Raw genomic sequence first — 21,387 nt, forward strand, 5'->3', positions numbered from 1 at the left:
GGGCGTGTAAGCAGAACTGGCCCAGGTGCCACCACTTGCCAACCTATAATGTAATTGTCTTATGACTGAGATGAACTCCCTCCATTCACTAAAGTATAGACTTAACTCAGAAATTGCAACTTCACTTTGCTCTTTGTGAAGGATCATAAGAGGTCAGGACATCTCTAAGGGCCTCTGTGCACTTACCCTGCTTGAATCCTAAGTGTGTAAGAGGTTCACTTGAGTGTCCATCTATCCTTTCTTTTTTATCTGATTGGACAGCATTGTTTACTCCCACCTCTCTTTGGTCCGTTAGAGCTACTCAGTGCCTTTCTTAGCAGAAAACCAGATCCTTTTCATAGAGATAGTATCAAAGCCTATATGCTTCTAAAACCTCCAAACCACAGCCGACCAGGAACATCTTGACCAAGCCCCATTAGAATACAGCTAGCTTTTTACATTAAGTGTTTGCCACCAGCTTCCTAATGGATAAGCTATCATATTCCGAAGGAAGTGATACTCAGGCAAGTTTTCCTTGGAGTCAACCCGTTGAAATTAAGGAACATGACTAAATTAGGTCCATTAATTTCAGTAGGCCTCCACTGATTTAAACTTGGTTGAGTGCCACCCTGAAATTTGGAAAGTGTTTATAGATGTTGCAAACATTCTAACGATGATCTCATGCTTCAATCTGTTTTGTTCACAAACTAATGCCTTTTTTCCCTGAAATTTTGATTAGAAACAGTATATTTGTTTGGCGGCTGGGACGGGACTCAGGACCTGGCTGACTTCTGGGCCTACAGCGTGAAGGAGAACCAGTGGGCGTGTATATCAAGAGATACTGAAAAAGAGGCAAGTTTCAAGCATTTTCTTATGAGTGCGCCATGTGACCAAAGCCTGGTGTTTGCCAAGGCAACACAATTCTTTAAAACACCCTGATTGTAGCTCAGCCTTGAGCCAGCAGTGATGTCGGAAACTTAACATTCCCATCCCTTCCGTGCTTGTTCTAAGAGAATATGAAGTCATGACCCTTTTTGGATTTCAAATGCATTTCATAATAGTTGATGGAAAAGTTTGGCCGTTCCATCGCTGAGAAATAAACAAGATGCTTTGGCAGAACAGAATGATAAAAATTTTTTAATGAAGAGTTTGGAGCTGATGGGAGACATCAGTACCGAAAGCTACTACTGGATGTCTCCAAATATACACGCAGAAGAAGCACTTAACTAAATGAAACTTTGGGAAGAGACGAGTATCTGGAAGTTGGATGATTTTTAAATGGGTTTTACTTGAGTAAAACTTGGAAGACTTTTCTCTTCTCCCCTCCCCTCTCCCAGGGACTGAACTGGTGCAGCAGAATGGCTAAGAGAGAGTGAGGAATGAATCAGGGAGTCCTTGGCTTAACTCTCCTCCAGGCAGTCCAAAGGTGGCCTTGGAGAAATCTCTTAGCCTTGGGCTTCTGTATCGGGGGTACAGTACTGGCCTGCCTTCCAGGATTGTTGCAGAAATGGCACAAAAAATTGTAGGCAGAATATGTTGAGCATATTTGAAAGCAGCATGTAAATGCTAAGGATTAGTTCCTAACCAAGCTTCCACTAGTGGGAGCATCTCAGGAGCAGAGTTCTGCTCATGGGACGTATCTACCAGTGGAAGGTGTGGGGGAAGACTTTGATCAATTTCCCCTTGTCCTTATACCCCTGGAGGGTCGGGTCACAGTGTTAGAAACTCAGATATATAAGCTAGGTGCCAAGTGACTCCTTAAACAAAGGTTGCAGTCTTCAAAACAGAATGTCTTGTTGCCATTTTGGGGCAAGATGGCTCCAAAGTCTTATTTTTCAGGCAATGGACTGGCTGATTGATCTGGCTAGTTCAGATGACAACTTTGAGCTAGGTTAAGAGTTTTAGAACTTAAAGAAGAAAAGTCACTTGATCCAGTGACAGTCCACATGTCCATCGACCTATTTCACCCTCTTTTTCTTAACGGTGACTGCTCCTGCTCAGGCTGCACAGAAAAAGCATTTTGCTTCTAGAAATTCATTCCGGATGTGCAGATAAAATACAACTGATGGGGTAGTAGCATGTGAAAACAGTGCAGATCCAATGATTCTCCAAATGGTGGAGATGTCAGGCACAATCCTGTCGCCCTGGCATCTTCACTTGGTCGCAAGTGGCTGATGGCTAGGTGCAGAATGCACCTGGCGCCTGGCTAATTTCGAACACTGTTGGGCAGCCCTCTGAGTGCCACCTACTCCCTTGTATTCTCTGCTGGATCCCCATTACTTCTGCAAATGGAAGGAGCCCTCCTGATCATAGAGGGTTAGTTAAGGAGGAGATGTAAGTATATGCTGTGTGTGTTAAATCTGCTGTGTAAGCCAGTATTTTATTATTTTGAAGGAGGGTATGGTGTAGCTCTCCTCTTGCAGATGAGGAGCAAACTCCCTACTAAGAGCAGCCGGTGTGCTTCTGGGCCAGGAAACTCACACTTCTGGACTGTGACAAAAATCTCGAGGCCAACTGCAAAGGTCACGCTTGGAACGGGATAAATAAGCTCAACAAGGGAGATGCTTCCAATGTTCTTGCGAGAGGAAGGGCAGCTTGTTCATAAACAAGCCACTAAAAGGAACAATCTGTTGTACTGAGTTGTTGAGAATATCAAATGGATTCTAAGAAAAAAAATGTTTTGCTTTTGAATTATAACATGTTTATTCAAATCCTGAACCTCGACGCTGGTATTGCACATGAGGCTTCGGCTGCAATCTTGTTCAGTTATTTGTGGGGTGAACTCCAGTGAGCTTAGTTAGACTTGCTTCTCAGTAGGAACAGGCTATTAATTGCCACTTTAAAGGCTGTGAATGGGGATCTTCTTGGGCAGGCAACTACAGGTTACCAGAAAGCTTTAGAATAAGTTATTCTCTGGGTGTCTCCAGATTTGTAACGCCCTTAAGTGAGAATAGGTTGAAACCCCTGCTCTGCATCACCTTGATCTTGGCTCCTTGCGCCAGCTTGCCTGCAGGATCAAAGCATGGGGCTGGCAAGAAGAGAAGAAGGTACATTTGACCAGAGCCAGTGTGGTGTAGTGGTTAAGAGCGGTAGTCTCATAATCTGGGGAACCGGGTTCGCGTCTCCGCTCCTCCACATGCAGCTGCTGGGTGACCTTGGGCCAGTCACACTTCTCTGAAGTCTCTCAGCCCCACTCACCTCACAGAGTGTTTGTTGTGGGGGAGGAAGGGAAAGGAGAATGTTAACCGCTTTGAGACTCCTTAAAGGGAGTGAAAGGCGGGATATCAAATCCAAACTCTTCTTCTTCTTCTTCAGAGTTTAGGTGGGTTATGTGCCCATTCCTGTAAAGAAACAACTGAGACCAAGTTGTAGCTAATCTTGATGATGCTCATGCAAGCTTATTTCCCTATATTCGGTTAAGATCTTGCAAGGTTTGCAGCAGTCTGGGTTGGTGGCCCGGGCTGTCCTGTGGACAGGGTTGGAGAGAGCATGCATATTTGCATAGGAAACGAGGTTGGTCTTCCTAAGACAGCATGTCAACTAAGATGGTACATACCTGTGCCTCTCAAACTATGCGATGTCCCAGAGCTGGGAGGAGCTAGCAGGGTGTGGCAGCATGAGGAAGGAGCAAGCATCCTAATAATTGGGGACTTTTGAGGTCCCACGAGGGGGTGGGATTCCATCCTGCTGATAGACTTCACATACAATGAAACATGAACGGCGAAATGACACGTGCGCCTCAAAAGAACTGACACTGGGACCAGAAACCTGAAAACTGAACCCAGAGCACGGAAGAATTTTTTTTCACTTGTTTATGGTTAACATCCACCACCGTGAGATGGCTGTGCATGGCTGTAGACGCAAAGCAGGCAATAGTGTAAAGCTCTTTAAACAAAGGGACCAAAGGAAGTTCAGGGACAACAGTCAGTCCATCCTATTTTACCAAACAGGTGAGAGAACTTGGGGTAGAACAGGGATTATATTGCAAGTCTGTTGAGTCCGCATGTGGAGAAACCTAGACTTGATCTCTGATCAGCCATGAAATTTAGCAGATGACTTCAGGCCAAACCTCTTGACGGAGGACTTGTTCACGTGCATCTCCCTCAATGCCTTAGGAAGACTTTCAGCTGCCCTTTGAACTGCCACCATGGTGTTGTCGGGTGATGTGAAAACATTCAGCTGCATCTTCCTAGTATATGCAGGTGATCGGGCGAGAAGGTTGGAGAAGGTGTGTGTTTGAATGGTGATGTGCCTATAGCCTTCAGTTTGGTAGTGGCTCCATTATAAACTTGCCTAATTTTTTGCTCTCAAAAAAATAAGCCAAGATTGCCAAGGGAGTCAGTCCATTGTAACAGAACGGCTGAAAAAGAATCCGTGGGGACCATTGGTGAATCCTACCGTGATCTATTTTGCATTTCTTTCCTTTTGTCAGAGCTGACTGAAGTGGGCCGAGGGGTGTGGCACCATCCTCTTGGGATTGCGCCACTTCAAAACACCATTGAAGAAGAACTTAATTTTTGAATGCTCACCCCAGAAAACATAACACTTGGAAGAAGTCTTGGCTTAGAACCCTTTTCTCCCAACCATCTTGAGATGAGCTTAATCTTTACTCATTGCAGCTGTTTGGTGTCCCTAAGGTCTTGTTTGAACATTTGGGTCTTTGGTTCTGCGTTTATGCTGCCCCGAGGATAGAAAAGTGAGAGCATGGCTGCTGGAATGTTGGAGGAGGATAAAAATTGTTGTCTGGTGACGGCTTATGATCCAGAAGCAAATGTTTGTTTTTGCAAGGACACGGCAAAGGTTGATGTCATAGTATCCTGCTGGTAATGTCTCTCATGCAATAGAAGCCTCTGGTGGCCTAGACTTCGCAGTGGATCAGTCTCCAAAGTAGCTTGCTAGTCCTAAAACTAGCTGGAATCCAGACATTGTGTAACAAGGTGATCCAGCGTAAAGAATCATAGAATCATAGAGTTGGAAGAGACCACAAGGGCCATCGAGTCCAACCCCCTGCCAAGCAGGAAACACCATCAGAGCACTCCTGACATATGGTTGTCAAGCCTCTGCTTAAAGACCTCCAAAGAAGGAGACTCCACCACACTCCTTGGCAGCAAATTCCACTGTCGAACACATGTGAGGTCACAGTATAGTCTTTTTAACCTTGGGTCCAGATATTGTTGGATTCCAACCACTCATCATCTCCAGCCAGATGAGACAGTGGTCACGGATGATGGGAGTTGTAGTCCAGCAATACCTGGGAACCCAAGGTTGAAGAAAGCTGGTATAGCCAAATGTATGAAAGTAAAGCTTCTACACCCATGGACAGTTATTATGTAAGCTTTCCAAGAGGAGGAGATGGGTTTACTAGTCAAAAATAAGATTGCAGACTGAAATGGCAGCATTGTAATCATGTGTGATTTTTATAAAGGGACTTGGGCCAGGTTTACATATTATATTAAATGCAGTGCCAAAAAGTCAGCAACTGTATGTTTCATTCTTCCCTCCTTTTCCGTAGAATCTAGGATGACTTACCCACATATCTTGATGTTGAATGTCACCCAGGAAATTTAATGCAGCACAGCAGCTTGGACTCTTCAAATAGGTGCAGGGAATAAAACCACCACCCTGAGTTTAATTCTAAAAATGAGGCAACGCCAGCCGAAAGCCTGAAAAATATTTCAGATTTCTTGGCGGCAGCATCAGTTTAGGCAGTTGGGCAATCAGTCAATCAAGTTACGCTTGTCATCTCTTGGAACTATGGGACACATCTTTTGCAGTTATTCCTGAGCTGCAATTCATGGTGACGTTCCTAGAACGATTTGCTCTTTTTGGCTGTCATGCGATTTTTCATGCTGTGTTGGTGGTCTGTCTGAGAAATGGTGGAAGGACTTCCTTTTTGCATTGATGGGCATAAAACCTCAAAACAGCCCTAGGACAAATTGTGCTGAGCGCTTGGAGCATGAAGCAGTGCCCCCGCTTTGGTTTTGAGTTGTCTGGTCCCAGTGCTCTTCCCTTGCTAAATCATAAATTGTATTTTGTTTGTTTGTATTAAAGGAAACACCAATAAAAAGCATTTAAAAAATAAATCATAAATTGTTCATTAGCGTTTAATAGAAGCAGCACAATAAACAAACTACCGTATTTTTCGCCCTATAGGACGCACCGGCCCATAGGACCCACCCAGTTTTTTTTTTGGGGGGGGGGAATAAAGAAAAAAAATTATCCCCCCCCCCAGCCGCAGCTTCAGCGCACCCCGCGCTCTGGGCAGCAGGCTGCTATCTGCAGCCTAGGGAGCCCTGCGGGAACTCCCGCGGGCTCCCCAGGCTTGCGGATAGCTTCCTGAAGCCTGGAGAGTGAGAGGGGTCGGTGCGCACCGAACCCTCTCGCTCTCCAAGCTTCAGCGAAAGCCTGTATTCGCCCCATAGGACGCATACAGATTTCCCTTCATTTTTGGAGGGGGAAAAGTGCGTCCTATAGGGCGAAAAATACGGTAGTTTAACTGTTTTCTGCGTTGGGTTTTATCTCTTGTCCTGTTTTAGTAGGAGTTGCTATGCCATTAATATTTTGTGGACTGGGTCCCCCACGGAATAATCAGAGGAGGTGGAAATGACTGTCAAACTAATAAACAACTAGCTGTGCAAATAGTTGGACTTTACAATACATTTGTTGCTTGCCATCAGTGGTAACAGCCCTTTTTTATCACTGCATTTTGATTGCATGTCAGAATTCTATGTGGGGGTGGGGGGAAGGAAACACAGCACAGACTTGTTTCTTGGGTCTTCTGACTACTTGGTCTGCCAAAGGAGCTAAAGGGGAGGGACTTTAAAGATGCTGATCTCAAAGATAGTCTTGCTTCAGAAGGAATGGAAATAAATATTTTAAGCAGAGTCGAATACTTCTGGAACACAGAACGAAACAGAAGCAGTAAATAAAAACTTTGAGAACCAGTTCATGGTTAGGGCTTTAATTTTAATTAAAAATTAAAATGTTAAAATATTAAAATTAAAATAAAAATTAAAATGTGTGGGGGTTATTTCTTATTTTGTTGTCGTTTAGTCGTGTCCGACTCTTCGTGACCCCCTGGACCAGAGCACGCCAGGCACTCCTGTCTTCCACTGCCTCCCGCAGTTTGGTCAAACTCATGCTGGTAGCTTGGAGAACACTGTCCAACCATCTTGTTCTCTGCCGTCCCCTTCTCTTTGTGCCCTCAATCTTTCCCAACATCAGGGTCTTTTCCAGGGAGTCTTCTCTTCTCATGAGGTGGCCAAAGTCTTGGAGCCTCAGCTTCGGGATCTGTCCTTCTAGTGAGCACTCAGGGCTGATTTCCTTAAGAATGGAGAGGTTTGATCTTCTTGCAGTCCATGGGACTCTCAAGAGTCTCCTCCAGCATCATAATTCAAAAGCATCAATTCTTTGGTGATCGGCCTTCTTTATGGTCCAGCTCTCACTTCCTTACATCCCTACTGGGGAAACCATAGCTTTAACTATACGGACCTTTGTCGGCAAGGTATACTTTAATTTCTCTGTGTATGATTTGGTTGCTACCCATAAAGCAGGTGTAAATAACCGGTGGCCTTTTAGATTTTGCTGAAGAATTAAGAATACCGTATAAAGTGCAATAACGTTAAATAAATACAAATGAGACAGTATCGTACAGTAAAATTGTGAGTCTGTCTGAAACTACTTATTTTTAAGATTATGGATGGGATCCAAATACGTCAGAGAAGACCCATTGTCAAATCCATTGATTAGATTGTTCCCAAGGGGTAATTTAAATTCTTTAAAATCCAATTTTGCACTATGTTTGTCTTCAGTCCATGTTTTCTTTCTGTGAGACCTACATTCTAAAATGCGGAGGGTATGTTAGTAAAGAACAGCAATCATTCTCCAAAGAATTGAATTCTGAGATTTCAGAGCTGTCGCCTGCACACGGACCGTTCTGTGTTCTGCTGCACCTTTTAAGCTTGTTCCGGACAGAATTGTTATCTGTAAATAAGACCAGCGTAACACAATATACTTGCCCCCTATGAAGAAAGCATGCATTCTGCCATTTGACAACTGCCTGTTTTTTGCCGCCTGTTCTTTTATTTTGAGTTGGCAGCAGCTCCTAGGCATGTCTCCACACAGCAAAACAAACATTTGGCTGCGCTTATTTTACACCACAATGTCCCCAGGTGCCGCTCTTGTGGACTTGAGAAGAATCTTCCTGAATCGGATGAAACCACCTATGCAGTGGACCATAAACAGTCCATTGTTTTCAGTGCTGCACGTAAACCGACCCCTGTCTAAATTGGCACTGCTTTGCTTTAATACTATTTCATTTCAAATAGAAACTGCCACGAAGAACGCATATGAATATCGGACAGCAAAATGATTTGCAGCGTGTCGTCACAGACTTTATATGGCGTTGAAAAATGCTACGTTTGGATGTAGCAGTAAAACGTAGTTGGCATCTGGAGAACAAGCCTCGCCTGTGAGCTTCCTAGTGACTGAAGTTAATTTGAGTTGGGGACTTTCCTAGTATACTAGCCCTCTGTCCTACATTTTCAGAGGGGGGTGGGGAGAGTCCCGAATAGCACTGGAGATAGAGAAATGCCTTGTTATGGTCACTCCCATTTTCTCCCTTTCCTCTTCACTCCTTTGTATCCGGCAGTTCTCAAGTGTTCTGAGCGGAGCCAAAGTATTTGCAGTCGAATGCAGTCTCTGTTCCAGACTTCCTGTTCCTTTCTTGTGAAAAGCGCTACCAAGATCTCTCAGCAGCCCGGGCATGTAGCATCCTGCAGCATGTTACGAGATCAGCGTTCTTAAGAGCCTTTCCTCCTCAACTCCTTTGCAGGCAAAGCTCCTTAAGACCAAACATTTTGTTTGAAAGCTTGATTCCAAAACCGTGAAGGCCAAGATTCTGCCTCCAAAAGTTCAGTTCCTTTCTTATTCATGCAAGTGGTTTGGAGGGTGATGTGTTGTGAAGCCCGCAGGGACATGAATTCAAGCTTTCCCTTCTAGAAGGAGGGCTTAAGTCTACCATAAACACACACCACACCATTTACTACACAATCTTCTTCTTAAATAGGCGAAGGTAAACAAGGCATTTTGGCATGCTAGGAACTGCCTTGCTTTTGATCTTGTTCTTCCGTGTTTTGAATTATAACTGGAGAAAGGACCTTTGGTCACAGCAAAACCTACTTGTTTGCATTGGCAGGGACTTGTTCATAGAACAGCCTGGACCAAAATATTGTGCTTGGGCACAGGATACGTGACTCTTGAAAACGTGGTCCGTCCACTCGCTCTTGCATTTGGTTTCAAATCAGGGAACTAACTAGAAACAGTCCATATTGCTATTTTCAGTCAGGTTGACATTGTCTAGAATAGCGTCCTCAGTTGCTTGTTCTCTTTTAGCTCATGCTATATGAAATTTCAAAGCTGCTTTTTTTTTTTAAGGTTCTGACTAAGATTTTAGCTCACTCATTCTTTCAGCCTCAAGCCTAAAAGAAGTCTATTGCTGTAGTTATGAATAGATGTTTCTAGGGCTAGGCCTGCCAAAACATTCCCATGGGAAGGCTCTGGAGTGATTCCCAGGAAGGAATGAAGAATCAATTGGATTTTGCAAGGAAAGGTCACCAGGGTGTTCTATGTTACGTTCTTCCATCAACCCAGCGCACTTCCATGGAAGGGGAAAAGTTGCGTCGGAATTGGCTTCTACTCTTGGCTTTTGTGGAAAGGCAATCCTAACACTTCATAAGTAGCTATGCATTGCGTTAACTTGGCTGCCTTGGAGCAAAGGCTTGGCTGTTTCTTGTAGAATTTCTTTTCTGGGGGAGGTTTTCCAGGCTCGTTCTGATGAGGGTTTTAGAAGATGAGTGAAAGCGTTAAAATTCCACACGCTGTGCTTGCATAGGGACTGATGTCACCCCAGTTCTCACAAAGTAACGTGCAAGGTGATAAAGCAATGTGTGGACAGTACTCATAAAAGACTGTCCATGGAGGCTTGCGTTATCAAATGCATTGAAAAAGAAATACATCATTGCATATAGGAGGCTTGGCACATCCAGATTTTAATTCATCATCACCATAATTTTATGTAATCCCTTCCAGCTCTACAATTCTATGATTTTACAACAAAAGCAGTCATAAAAAATAAATAAAACACATCAAAAAATAAGAATATTGAACAAGTTCAACATCAACCATGAGATCTAAAAGTAAAGATACAAAAAATTAATATCAACAACAGCAAGAAAAACCCATTAGCAATACCCCAGCCCAAGAGTCAGTTTGGGTGCTAATACGTGATAATTCTTATTTTTATTTTACATCACACTTCCTTCAGAGCTCTCCTTGATTCCTCAGCTCCAGGAACCCTGTAATGTTAGTCAGACTGAGAAAAGTGAGTCTAGTCTAGTCCAGTCTAGTATTAGAAATTAAGTAGGTAAAATAAATGTGGGGAAAGCAAAATGACACTTAGAGAAGGATCTGGAATATTTCCCTTGAAGCTTGAATTTGTTTTATTCTGGATTTAATGTTTTAATTGCTGTAAACCGCATTGAGATTTCCCCCCTCTAAAATATAAAGCGGTCAGTGTTAGAAACTGAGATTTGAAAGCTAGGAATGAAGAAACTGCTCAGAAACTGCTCGCGCTAATGTAATTCCCTGTCACAAAATGCGCCTAGGACAATGGGAGTTTCGAACACTGAAAGTGGTATAGAAATGAAATTAACAGCAACAGCAGCAAATCTCACTGCTAGAAAGGCCCCTTGTCATTCCATTGTGGCAACCGTAACCCAGGTTTAAGGTGCCATTTGGCAATTAGCTTATATACATGAGTTTCTAACACCCCTAGGCCATGTTGGCTGTGAGACGTGACTAGCTTTCTGTTTTCTCTCTGCTCCGTAGAATGGCCCCAGCGCCAGGTCCTGCCACAAGATGTGCATCGACATCCAGCGGAGGCAGATCTACACGCTGGGCCGTTACCTGGATTCCTCCGTGAGGAACAGCAAGTCTCTGAAAAGCGACTTCTATCGCTACGACATCGACACAAATACGTGGATGTTGCTCAGCGAGGACACCGCTGCGGATGGAGGCCCCAAGCTCGTCTTTGACCATCAGGTCTGCAGGTGTTACAAACCATGAGGGGGGAGGCCCCTGCCCCAAGGGGATTACAGTCAGGAAACCAACACAGAGGATGGGAAGGAAACGTAATTTCAGTTAGGGGTTTGTTGAAGTAGGTTGTTGGGACCGGGGGCTGAATGGAACGGAGGTTGCAGCTACTGTTCAGCAAGGCTGTTTAACTTGATTGGCCCCGTTAGAAGTTTGAATGGAGATGTGGTGTCTTCAGTACAGTGGTACCTCGGGTTAAGTACTTAATTCGTTCTGGAGGTCCGTTCTTAACCTGAAACTGTTCTTAACCTGAAGCACCACTTTAGCTAATGGGGCCTCCTGCTGCTGCCACCGCACGGTTTCTGTTCTCATCCTGAAGCAAAGTTCTTAACCCGAGGTACTATTTCTGGGTTAGCGGAGTCTGTAACCTGAAGCATATGTAACCTGAAGCGTCTTCAACCCGAGCTACCACTGTATTCTGATTCTTAAAGGCTCTCTTCTCTGTTCACTGTTCTATGCTGTCTGCCCAGTTGTGGCTTTTTGAAGAAACGAGGGCCTTCTGAATCCAGTTATTCCTTGGCCAACTTCAGAGCACCGAGTCAGCTGCCTCATCGAGCACTACCTGATATTTCTAACCATTGATTTTGACATTGCATTTGTTATAGAAAAGCACACCATTAAGCGGTTTTTAAGCACGCTTCCTCTCCTTTCAGATGTGCATGGATTCCGAGAAGCACATGATCTACACCTTTGGAGGAAGGATTTTGACGTGCAACGGGAGCGTGGACGACAGCCGAGCCAGTGAGCCACAATTCAGTGGCCTCTTCGCCTTTGACTGCCGGTGCCGGACGTGGAAACTCTTGCGAGAGGATTCCTGTAATGCTGGCCCTGAAGACATCCAGTCCAGAATAGGGCACTGCATGTTGTTCCATTCAGTAAGAACTAGCACTTAAGCCCAGGCACTATTCCATCACCCCTTAGCTTCAGTTGCATTGCAGCACTTGAAAACGAGTGCAAAGGCAGGGCTCACAGTTGATTAACCAACAGAGGGCCAAATTTTAATCTCCAGTATTGTGAACTAAGGGAATGTTGGCTTCCTTATTTCAAAATTGCTGTGGATCTGGTACGCTATTGTAATAGGAAATGAGAGAAAGTTTGAAAGGTTGCTTTTTCTTCTGAACAAGTGCCAGCTTTTGCTTGTTGAAAGGTGTCTCTCTTTTCTCTTAACTCAAAAATACATTGAGCAGCTGGGGATAATGTTGGGATTTTAATTTCATCTACGGAATCTTCCGAGTTAACATCAAGGTAGTGTAGCAATCCCTGTTACGCACACTTTTGCCCGCATAATCCTTTTGAGGTCCGTTCTGTAGTGTTTTGCTCCCTTTTCTAAGCTCCCAGAAAGCAGCTGCTGAGCCCTTCTTAACGTTCGGCCAGAATAGTAGGTTGGCCGTAACCTTACAAGTTAGCATAAATACATAACTTTAAAATTGGACCAGTTTCCTGTTTCAGCAGCTGAACGTCTGGCAGGATTCTGTGAACAGCAGATTGTAATAGTGACATTTAAAGTTCTCATTTTTCTCCCCCTCTGCCTAAATTATGTTAGTCTATTGTTATCATATATGGTATGTATTATTAAAGTGTACTGCTTTGTGATAAATTCCTAAATTTAATCAACAAAGTAATAAATCAGTTATACAGTTAAAGGGCAAAAATAACTTAACCACGGGATATTTTTGAGTTGTTCCCACTAAGTTTCCAGAGAGGTTTGGCTTGAGAGCAGCTGAGGTGTGCTGCATTGGCATCTGAACTGCAAGCCGTGTGCTCACAAGTTTCCTCCTGGTCACTCAAATGCCACCTTTTCTTTCCTTCAGAAAAATCGTTGCCTGTACGTGTTTGGAGGCCAGAGGTCGAAAACATACCTGAACGATTTCTTCAGTTACGATGTAGACAGCGATCACGTGGATATCATCTCGGATGGAACCAAGAAAGATTCAGGGATGGGTGAGTGGCTTTGCTGCATATGTTTGAATTCCTGTCTGTGCTAATGGTAGGAAGCTGGCCTCCATATGATGTGGTACTTCAACGGCTCGTTTGCACAGCCAGAGATTCCTAGCATTGTTTCAGAGGCAATTTGCAACACAGAATTGGCAGCCCCCCCTATTCCATAGCACCTCACGTTGCTGTTTAAGATACTTGTGGGGTCAGATCATGCAATGTGTTCATCGCAGTAAAGCAAATGACATGTTAAATACCTTATGCGGAGTCCCTTTGTAGGATCAGGACTGTGGTGTGTGGAGCCGATGGAAACTTCTCTACTGAGGGTAGCTTTGGTTTGGGGTGGATTTTTGTCGGAGCTGCAGAATGAGGAAAGGGTTAACTCCCACCCCCATGCTTTCCACATCCCTGAGACACCTGAGCCCCCGCCTGTTCCTCACGCCGTGGCAGCTTTTTGCATTTTCATTTTTTTTAATAAGATATTTATTAAACATTTTTCAAAAAAAAGAGAAAAAACACATAAATTTGCAAATTAAGAAAGTTACAAACAAAAAATTACAATATTAAGGAAAATACATACAGAATGTAGAAAAACTAAGAAAAAAAATACAGATAGAAAATACATGCATAAACCGAAAAAAAGACAAAATAGCTAAAAAAGAAAAAAGTTTAAGAACAAATTCAGTTTTCAAAATTATTAAACTCATTTGCTTATTTTCTTGACTTCCTCACACCTCCCCTTTTTGTATTCCCATTTATATAATTGCTTCAGCAAATCCTTGCCTTCTTTCATTTATCTTAACTTCTGGTCTTAACCTATTATAACAATATATTTTCATCCATTGTCAATCCATATTTACATATTCTTATTGCCAACACCACTTATTTTCAGTCCAACATCATTCTAACATTCATTAATTTTACAGTATTTCTGCAGATAATCTTTAAATTTCTTCCAGTCTTCCTCCACCAACTCTTCTCCCAGGTCTCGGATTCTGCCAGTCATTTCTGCCAATTCCATGTAGTCTATCACCTTGGTCTGCCACTCTTCCAGGGTGGGTAGTTCTTGTGTCTTCCAATACTTTGCAATCAATATCCTTGCTGCTGTTGTCGCATACATAAAAAAGTTTCTATCCTCCTTTGGCACCAATTGGCCGACCATGCCCAAGAGAAAGGCCTCTGGTTTCTTCAGGAAGGTATATTTAAATACCTTTTTCATTTCATTATAGATCATCTCCCAGAAAGTCTTAATCTTTGGACATGTCCACCAAAGGTGAAAGAATGTACCTTCAGTCTCTTTACACTTCCAACATTTATTATCTGGCATATGATAGATTTTTGCAAGCTTGACTGGTGTCATGTACTAATACTTTTTTTAATCTTTTAGCCAAAATGTCAGCAAATATTTTGTAATCCACATTAAGCAGGGATATGGGTCGGTAGTTCTTGAGTTGTGTCTTTTCAGACTCAGTTTTTGGAATAAGTGTAATATATGCTTCTTTCCACGACTCTAGCGCTTTTCCCCCCTCCAAAATTTCATTGCAAACCTCCTTCAATGGTTGAATTATTCCATCCTTCAAAGTTCTATAATATTTTGAGGTTAAACCGTCCGGCCCTGGAGATTTACCCAACTGCATGTTCTGAATGGCACCTTCAACCTCCTGTTCTGTAATTTTGTAGTTCAACATTGTCTTATTTTCTTGAGAGATTTTTTGTAATCCATTTATTTTCAAAAATTGGTCTATGTCAAATTCTTTCTGAGGCCCTTGTGTATATAGCTCTTTAAAGTACCTCTGGAAGCATCTTCTAATTTCCACTGGATTCTGAATGTTCTTTCCTTCCACTTCCAAATTGGTAATGGTGTTAAGCTTTTGTCTTTTTTTCATCTCCCAAGCAAGCAATTTCCCACATTTATTAGCCGATTCAAACGTCCTTTGTCTCATTTGTTTAATTTTCCATTCTATTTCCTGGTTCATCATCTTCATATATTGCACTTGATGTAACTTTATTTCTCTCAGAATCTCTTGTGAATTTGGTTTCACTCTCAATTTCTTCTTGCCCTCTTTAATTTTTTCCAGAATTTTTTCTTTTTTCTCATTTTGGGCTCTCTTCTTTATCGAATTCTGTTGAATCAGAAACCCCCTCATAACTGCTTTACTTGCGTCCCAGATTACTCTTTTTTCAATGATAGTGTTCAAATTTATCTCAAAATAGTCTCTCAAGGTTTTCTGGGCCTTCTTAATAACCTCTTGATCTCTAAATAAGGTGTCATTCATCCTCCATCTGAAGGAACCGGTTGGTGTTAGTTTCATCTCCAGTTTCACGGCATTGTGGTCGGAGCACGTTTTTGGGCAGATTTCTACTTTCCGGATCTTAGGTGCCAGTCCTCTAGTTAACCAAATTTGGTCAATTCTTGTCCATGTCATTTTAGCTTCAGAAAAGAAGGTTCCCTCTCTTCCCAAGGGATTTCTAGTTCTCCAAGTGTCAATTAAATCCATATTATCAGTCAGTTCAAAGAAAGTTTTTGGTAGTCTGCCATCTTTAGTAACTTCCTGTCTCTGCGACTTGTCCATATTTGTAGATACCACTCCATTCATATCTCCCATCAAAATAATGTTGTAATCCATGTAATCTAACAAAGTCTCATGCAACTTCTTAAAAAATTCAGATTTCCCATCATTTGATGCATATACTCCTACTATCAAAAATTTCTCTCCTTGTGTTTGAATTTCAATTGCAAGATATCTTCCTTGGTCATCTTTAAAAACGAATTTCGGTGTTAGACTCTCTTTTGCAAAGATAACTACTCCTCACTTTTTAACCTTGTCTGATGAAATAAACTCCTGGCCCAATCTTTTATTAACCAATAATTTCCTGTGTAACCGTATCACATGTGTTTCCTGTTAACAAATCAAGTCCAATTGTTCTTTTTTCAATAAATGGAACACTTTTTTCCTCTTTTCCGGGGAATTAAGTCCATGAATATTCCAGCTTAGTAGTTGCAGAGACATGATGTATTTACTTTGCTGTACCTCCAACTGCACCCAATAAGTTCTCTTGTTCTGACCGTGGTATCACTTTCTCTAGCTTGTCCAATCCCACAGGTAGTGATACTTTGTCTAGTATTCCTGGTTCGATGGCTCTTGGCTCTTCTTCAACTCCTTTTTGCAAGTCTTCTCCGTGGTCTCTCAGAAATTTTTCTTTGTCCTCCACAGATCTAAGTTTAAACTTTTTACCTTTAAAGGTGAAAGATAAACCTTGGGGGAATTCCCACCTAAAGAGGGTTCTATTTCCTTTCAACAGGGCCACCAGATCTCCGTAGTTAGACCTAAGGTCTAAAAGGTATTTCAGAATGTCCTTAAATATCTCCACTCTTATGTCATTTATTTCCAAGCTATTCTGATAGTGCAGACTCAGTATTTTATCTCTTTCCTCTTTTGATCGAAGGGTAATCAAACAGTCTCTCACCCTGTTCTTTCTCCCTCCTCTTCCAAGTCTAAAAGCACTTACAATCTTAAAATCTTGCTTATCATCCAGTTTCCAAAAGTCTGCAAATTCCTGTGTTAGAAAGTCACTTAAACTGTCTTTCTCAAGTTCAGGCAGCGCTCTAATCCTCAAATTGGTCTGCTTCTCTTTCAATTCAATCATAGACAAAATCGACTGGTGGGCCCCAAGCTGTATCTGATGGTCTCCAAGCTGTTTACATATCGGTGGTATCTTTTCCTCTACAGCCACTGCTTTTTCTTTTGCTTCTTGAGCTATCTTTTGATTTGACGCAGATTCTTGCAGCAACCTTTCAATGGATTCTGTATTTAAATTCACCTTCTGCCCCAGATTGTTAATACTTGCAGTGTTTTGATCAATTTTATTTGACGCTTCAGTAACTTGTTTGCTTAATTTATCCAAAGATTCATAAATTTTGTTTAAAACTGAAGCAAATCCTTCTTCCGAAATCATACCTTTTGACACTGCTTGTGCTGAGTCTTCCCATTGTGGTCCAGGAGGGCCAGATGCAGATGCTCTATGTTGCTGTGGAATTGCACTAGTCTGTTGATGTCTGACCTTGCCCGATCTTGTTGTCTTTTGTTCATCCATAACACTTTTGTATAAAAGTCAAGGTCGCTCCCACGATCAGGCTTGTTTTTACAGTGGAAGTTTCCCAGAAGTGGAAAATTCCCCAACCTGTTGTAGCACTTTCAGTAGGCCTCTAGGGGGACACAGTAACAGTCAATTTAAAGTTGCAATAGAATGTCTTTCCAACTTCTCAAAAGCCCCCCCTCAGCAAAATAGATAGCCTTCTCAAGTCCAATATATCTTCCTTGCAATGTTAACAGTGAAAAAGTTACATTGTAGAGTTAACTGTCAAAAGGTTACATTGTCCATAAATAGTGCGACTCCCAGTGCAACAATTATATTTAATCTTGGCAGTCCTTCCCTAGAGTTAAGTGATGATCTTATGTTTCTTTTCCCCTTATCTTCTCACTCCTTTCCATTTTTTATGAGCAGAAAAAACTCCCTTCTTCCCACCCTCTCCTCATATTCAGAGAGGGGATCCTTTAATTTTGACGTTTGGATTTTTAGGACCTTTTAACGCACCTCTCCCGATCTTGGCTTAAACGGTCTTTGCTTTGATCTTTATACAAACCGGAAGGTGGACTTCCTGTTTACACCTTCCCGCTTCAGTGCCGAATTGAACCTTAATTTTCTTTTAGCTTCCAATCTTAAAGCTTGCCCTACTCACGGGTTGTTGTTTGATAGCCGAATTGTCACAGGAAAAAAGGTCAGCGCTCTCCGGCAACAGCTGCGCGGCTTCACTCCACAGAAGTAGCGATTGACTCACAGCACTGCGCCAATCAGCCCCGTTCCGCTCCGGAACCCCTCTCGGGATTCCCTTGCAGATTGGGGGGGGCGCTTTAGGTGCCCGCCGAGTCCCACGGTCTCAGGCTTCACCCGCCTGTGATTTTCGATAGGGTCCCCGCTTCGCCGCAGCGGCAAGACCCGATTTCTGCGGAGCTTCTCCCTCCGGACTAGAGGGAATCCGCCATTGCTGATGGCGCCGCCTCCGGAAGTCAAAACTGCACATATTAATTGCTTTCGTGCAATTGAAGGGAATAATAATAATAATAATAATAATAATAATAATAATAATTTATTTGTACCCCGCCCATCTGGCTGGGTTTCCCCAGCCACTCTGGGTGGCTTCCAACAGAACACTAAATACAATAGTCTATTAAACATTAAAAGCTTCCCTAAAGAGGGCTGCCTTCAGTAGCCTTCTAAAAGTCTGGTAGTTGTTTTTCTCTTTGACATCTGGTGGGAGGGCGTTCCACAGGGCGGGGGCCACTACCGAGAAGGCCCTCTGCCTGGTTCCCTGTAACTTGGCTTCTCGCAGCGAGGGAACCGCCAGAAGGCCCTCGGCGCTGGACGGGCAGAACGAGAACACGTAGTCCAGCCTCCGTTCCTAGAAAAGTAACATTTCTCATCATCGCAAATGGTGCAGTTGTTGATCCAGAGAGAGTGAAGGAGGGGGTGAAATGAGAGTTATTCCAAAGTTGTATTTTGATAACTAGCTTTACCAAGCAGAGAATTATGTATATAAATGAGCAGGGCTGCAAACAACAGTGCTGTCTTTCCTGAGCCCCTCTTAGATTACAAAGAGTTGTGCTGGTCTTTAGGTGCGTGAATGGTCTCTCACTGGATCATAGTGATGATTGTTGCTGAAATAAGGTGCAGAGGGCTTTCAGATTCCCAAAAGAAAAGTGTGAGTTGGGTGGGTGATGTCAGGTGGACAGCTTAACCCTTGAAGCCTGCCTTCTCTACCACACCACCAGAAGTGAGTGCCATGGCCCCCTCTCTTGAAATCGCACCTCCTTTTGGTACGACTGCATGTGGCTTCTTGTTTTTAGCAAACACCTATGATGAGTTCACTTTCCGTTGACAACAGACCCCGTCTTCTGGCCAAGCACGTTCAGCCATGTTCTCCTGGCCAGATACATTAATTGCATGTTCTAGTTAGACAAAGGAGAACAACATAATTAGCCTCTGCCTTTTTTTTTAAAAGAAAAACTGTCCTCCTTACTTTGAATAGCAGACTTTGTTATCGAGTGACTCATTTAGAAATCATGAATGAATAGTATGCCAGTTTTACCGTCCTCGTGTGTCTGCGAAAGTAAATAAACAGCTCTGAACATTTCCCTTGTTTGTGAAGGGAAATGTTAGAATTAGCCTCCCAACAAGGAAGAACAAAAGCCCATTATAGTCAAAACTGCAAATGCTGACGACAAGTTGCTTTCGTTAGAGGGGCTCGGTTTTCAGTGATTTTGAACGCAAGCAGAAGTCCCTCTTCCCATCCTCTCCCCTAGTTTGACACTCCTACATTAACCAGCTATCCTAATTATAACTCATAATTGTTGTCTGAGCGCATGCGCACTTGTTTGCACCTCCCCACACATGTATGTCTGTCTGTCTGTCTCAGCAATGCTCGCTGTGTAAACATTCACAGATTTCTCTGTTTTTGAAACGTTGCAACCAAGTACCGTATTTTTTGCTTCATAGGGCGCACCGGGCCATAGGGCGCACCCAGTTTTTAGGGGGGGGGAATCAAGAAAAATAATCTTATTTCCTCCCCAGCCCCAAAGAGCAGCGTACAGGATGCGTGCAACCTCTCCCTGCCGGAGGGGTGCGCTTGGCTATGGCACAAGCCAAGGCAGCCAGCGGGATCCATCCTGCTGGCTGCTTTGGCTTCCTCTTTAGCCCCACGCAACCTCTCCCTCCCGGGAGAAGCTGTGCGGGGCTAAAGAAGCCATAGCCACGGGCAGCCTCTCCCTGCCGGAGGGGCTGTGCGCGGCTATCCCTGAAGCCTTTGGAGCACGGAGGGAGTGCTCCCTCTGCGCTTTGGAGGCTTAGCGTTGCTATCGCTGAAGCCAATGATCCTGCACTCGCTCTATAGGACGCACACACATTTCCCCTCAATTTTTGGAGGGGAAAAAGTGCGTCCTATAGAGTGAAAAATACGGTACCTCAAATTTCCCAAGGGTTGCAGAGGGACATCATCTGGTTGGGGCATCTGCACTTAAAGAAGATACAAAAGCATGTCTGGCACATCAAAATTCCAGACTGTCCCCTTTGGCACCTAGACTTGTTTTCTTTTGTTTCCTTACTGTTCATTTTATCTGTTGCTGTAACCTGCCCCAGTGTCCTGAGTTTCTAATTTTCATGGATAAGGCTTTTTGGTTTCACAACACCTTAACAACTTTATAAATAAAATAAAAAATAAAGCTGCCATTTCACAACTGTGGCTCCTTTTCAAGAACAACATGATTTGTTTTGGTTCATAGTTGGGACTGGAACCAAGAATATTATCGCGCAGCCAGCATTATCTATCAGCTTTCTGTTGTTAAATGTACGATGAGTTCAATGCCTTACAGAGAATCATAATTCTTGTCGGGTGTGGGGAGGCCCTGCAAATTGGCTGTATGAATATTGTGGGCACCTGCCCCAAACCCAGTTATTTAAGCTTTCGCCTACTGATCAGAGAACAGACAGGCTCTAGATTTAAGTCCGTGCGCTCAGCACTTACTGCACAGTGCTGAACGTTCATCCCCCTACCCTTTCCCCTTTGGTTGCCAGCAATAAGACTGTGGGTGGGAACATACCTAGAAATTTTAACGGGTAAGCCAGAAAAATAGCTGGCTCGACTGCATCTTAATGAGGGAAGCAGCTGTGGCCCAGACTTGTTCAGGAAATAGGTGCCATTTTTAGGTTGCTCCCCTCTCCTTTCTGGCAGTGCTGTTTCATGTATAAAAGCTGGACTTGAGAGCATTTGTGATTCTATCCAGCTTTGGCGGAATGCATCATAGCGTGGATAGCTTCAGTTAAGAGGCCAAGTTTTGCATCGTCATGCCATGCAAATTGAGAAGAAGGAAAAAAATGAGAGGAGAGTTCTGCACACGCAACATAAACTTCTGTACTTTTGTGCCTGGGGGACCCCTTTATTTGCTGTAAAGATCATAGAATCATAGAGTTGGAAGAGACCACAAGGGCCATCGAGTCCAACCCCCTGCCAAGCAGGAAACACCATCAGAGCACTCCTGACATATGGTTGTCAAGCCTCTGCTTAAAGACCTCCAAAGAAGGAGACTCCACCACACTCCTTGGCAGCAAATTCCACTGTCGAACAGCTCTTACTGTCAGGAAGTTCTTCCTAATGTTTAGGTGGAATCTTCTTTCTTGTGGTTTGGATCCATTGCTCCGTGTCCGCTTCTCTGGAGCAGCAGAAAACAACCTTTCTCCCTCCTCTATGTGACATCCTTTGATATATTT

The 21,387-nt window shown here is 43.3% G+C and overlaps 1 protein-coding gene across 1 annotated transcript in view; it reads left to right on the forward strand.

Annotated features, from left to right (window-relative positions):
- MKLN1 (muskelin 1) overlaps positions 1-21,387 on the forward strand; it is a 92,008-nt gene that overhangs the window by 44,129 nt on the left and 26,492 nt on the right. Inside the window, exons 9-12 of the mRNA XM_053407180.1 lie at positions 719-831; positions 10,867-11,079; positions 11,784-12,005; positions 12,942-13,071. Of these exons, the coding sequence (XP_053263155.1) occupies positions 719-831; positions 10,867-11,079; positions 11,784-12,005; positions 12,942-13,071 (678 nt within the window). The remainder of the gene's footprint in view (positions 1-718; positions 832-10,866; positions 11,080-11,783; positions 12,006-12,941; positions 13,072-21,387) is intronic.

The sequence above is a fragment of the Podarcis raffonei genome, chromosome 10 (genome assembly GCF_027172205.1).
Source record: "Podarcis raffonei isolate rPodRaf1 chromosome 10, rPodRaf1.pri, whole genome shotgun sequence".
In the NCBI taxonomy this organism is placed as follows: Eukaryota; Metazoa; Chordata; class Lepidosauria; order Squamata; family Lacertidae; genus Podarcis; species Podarcis raffonei.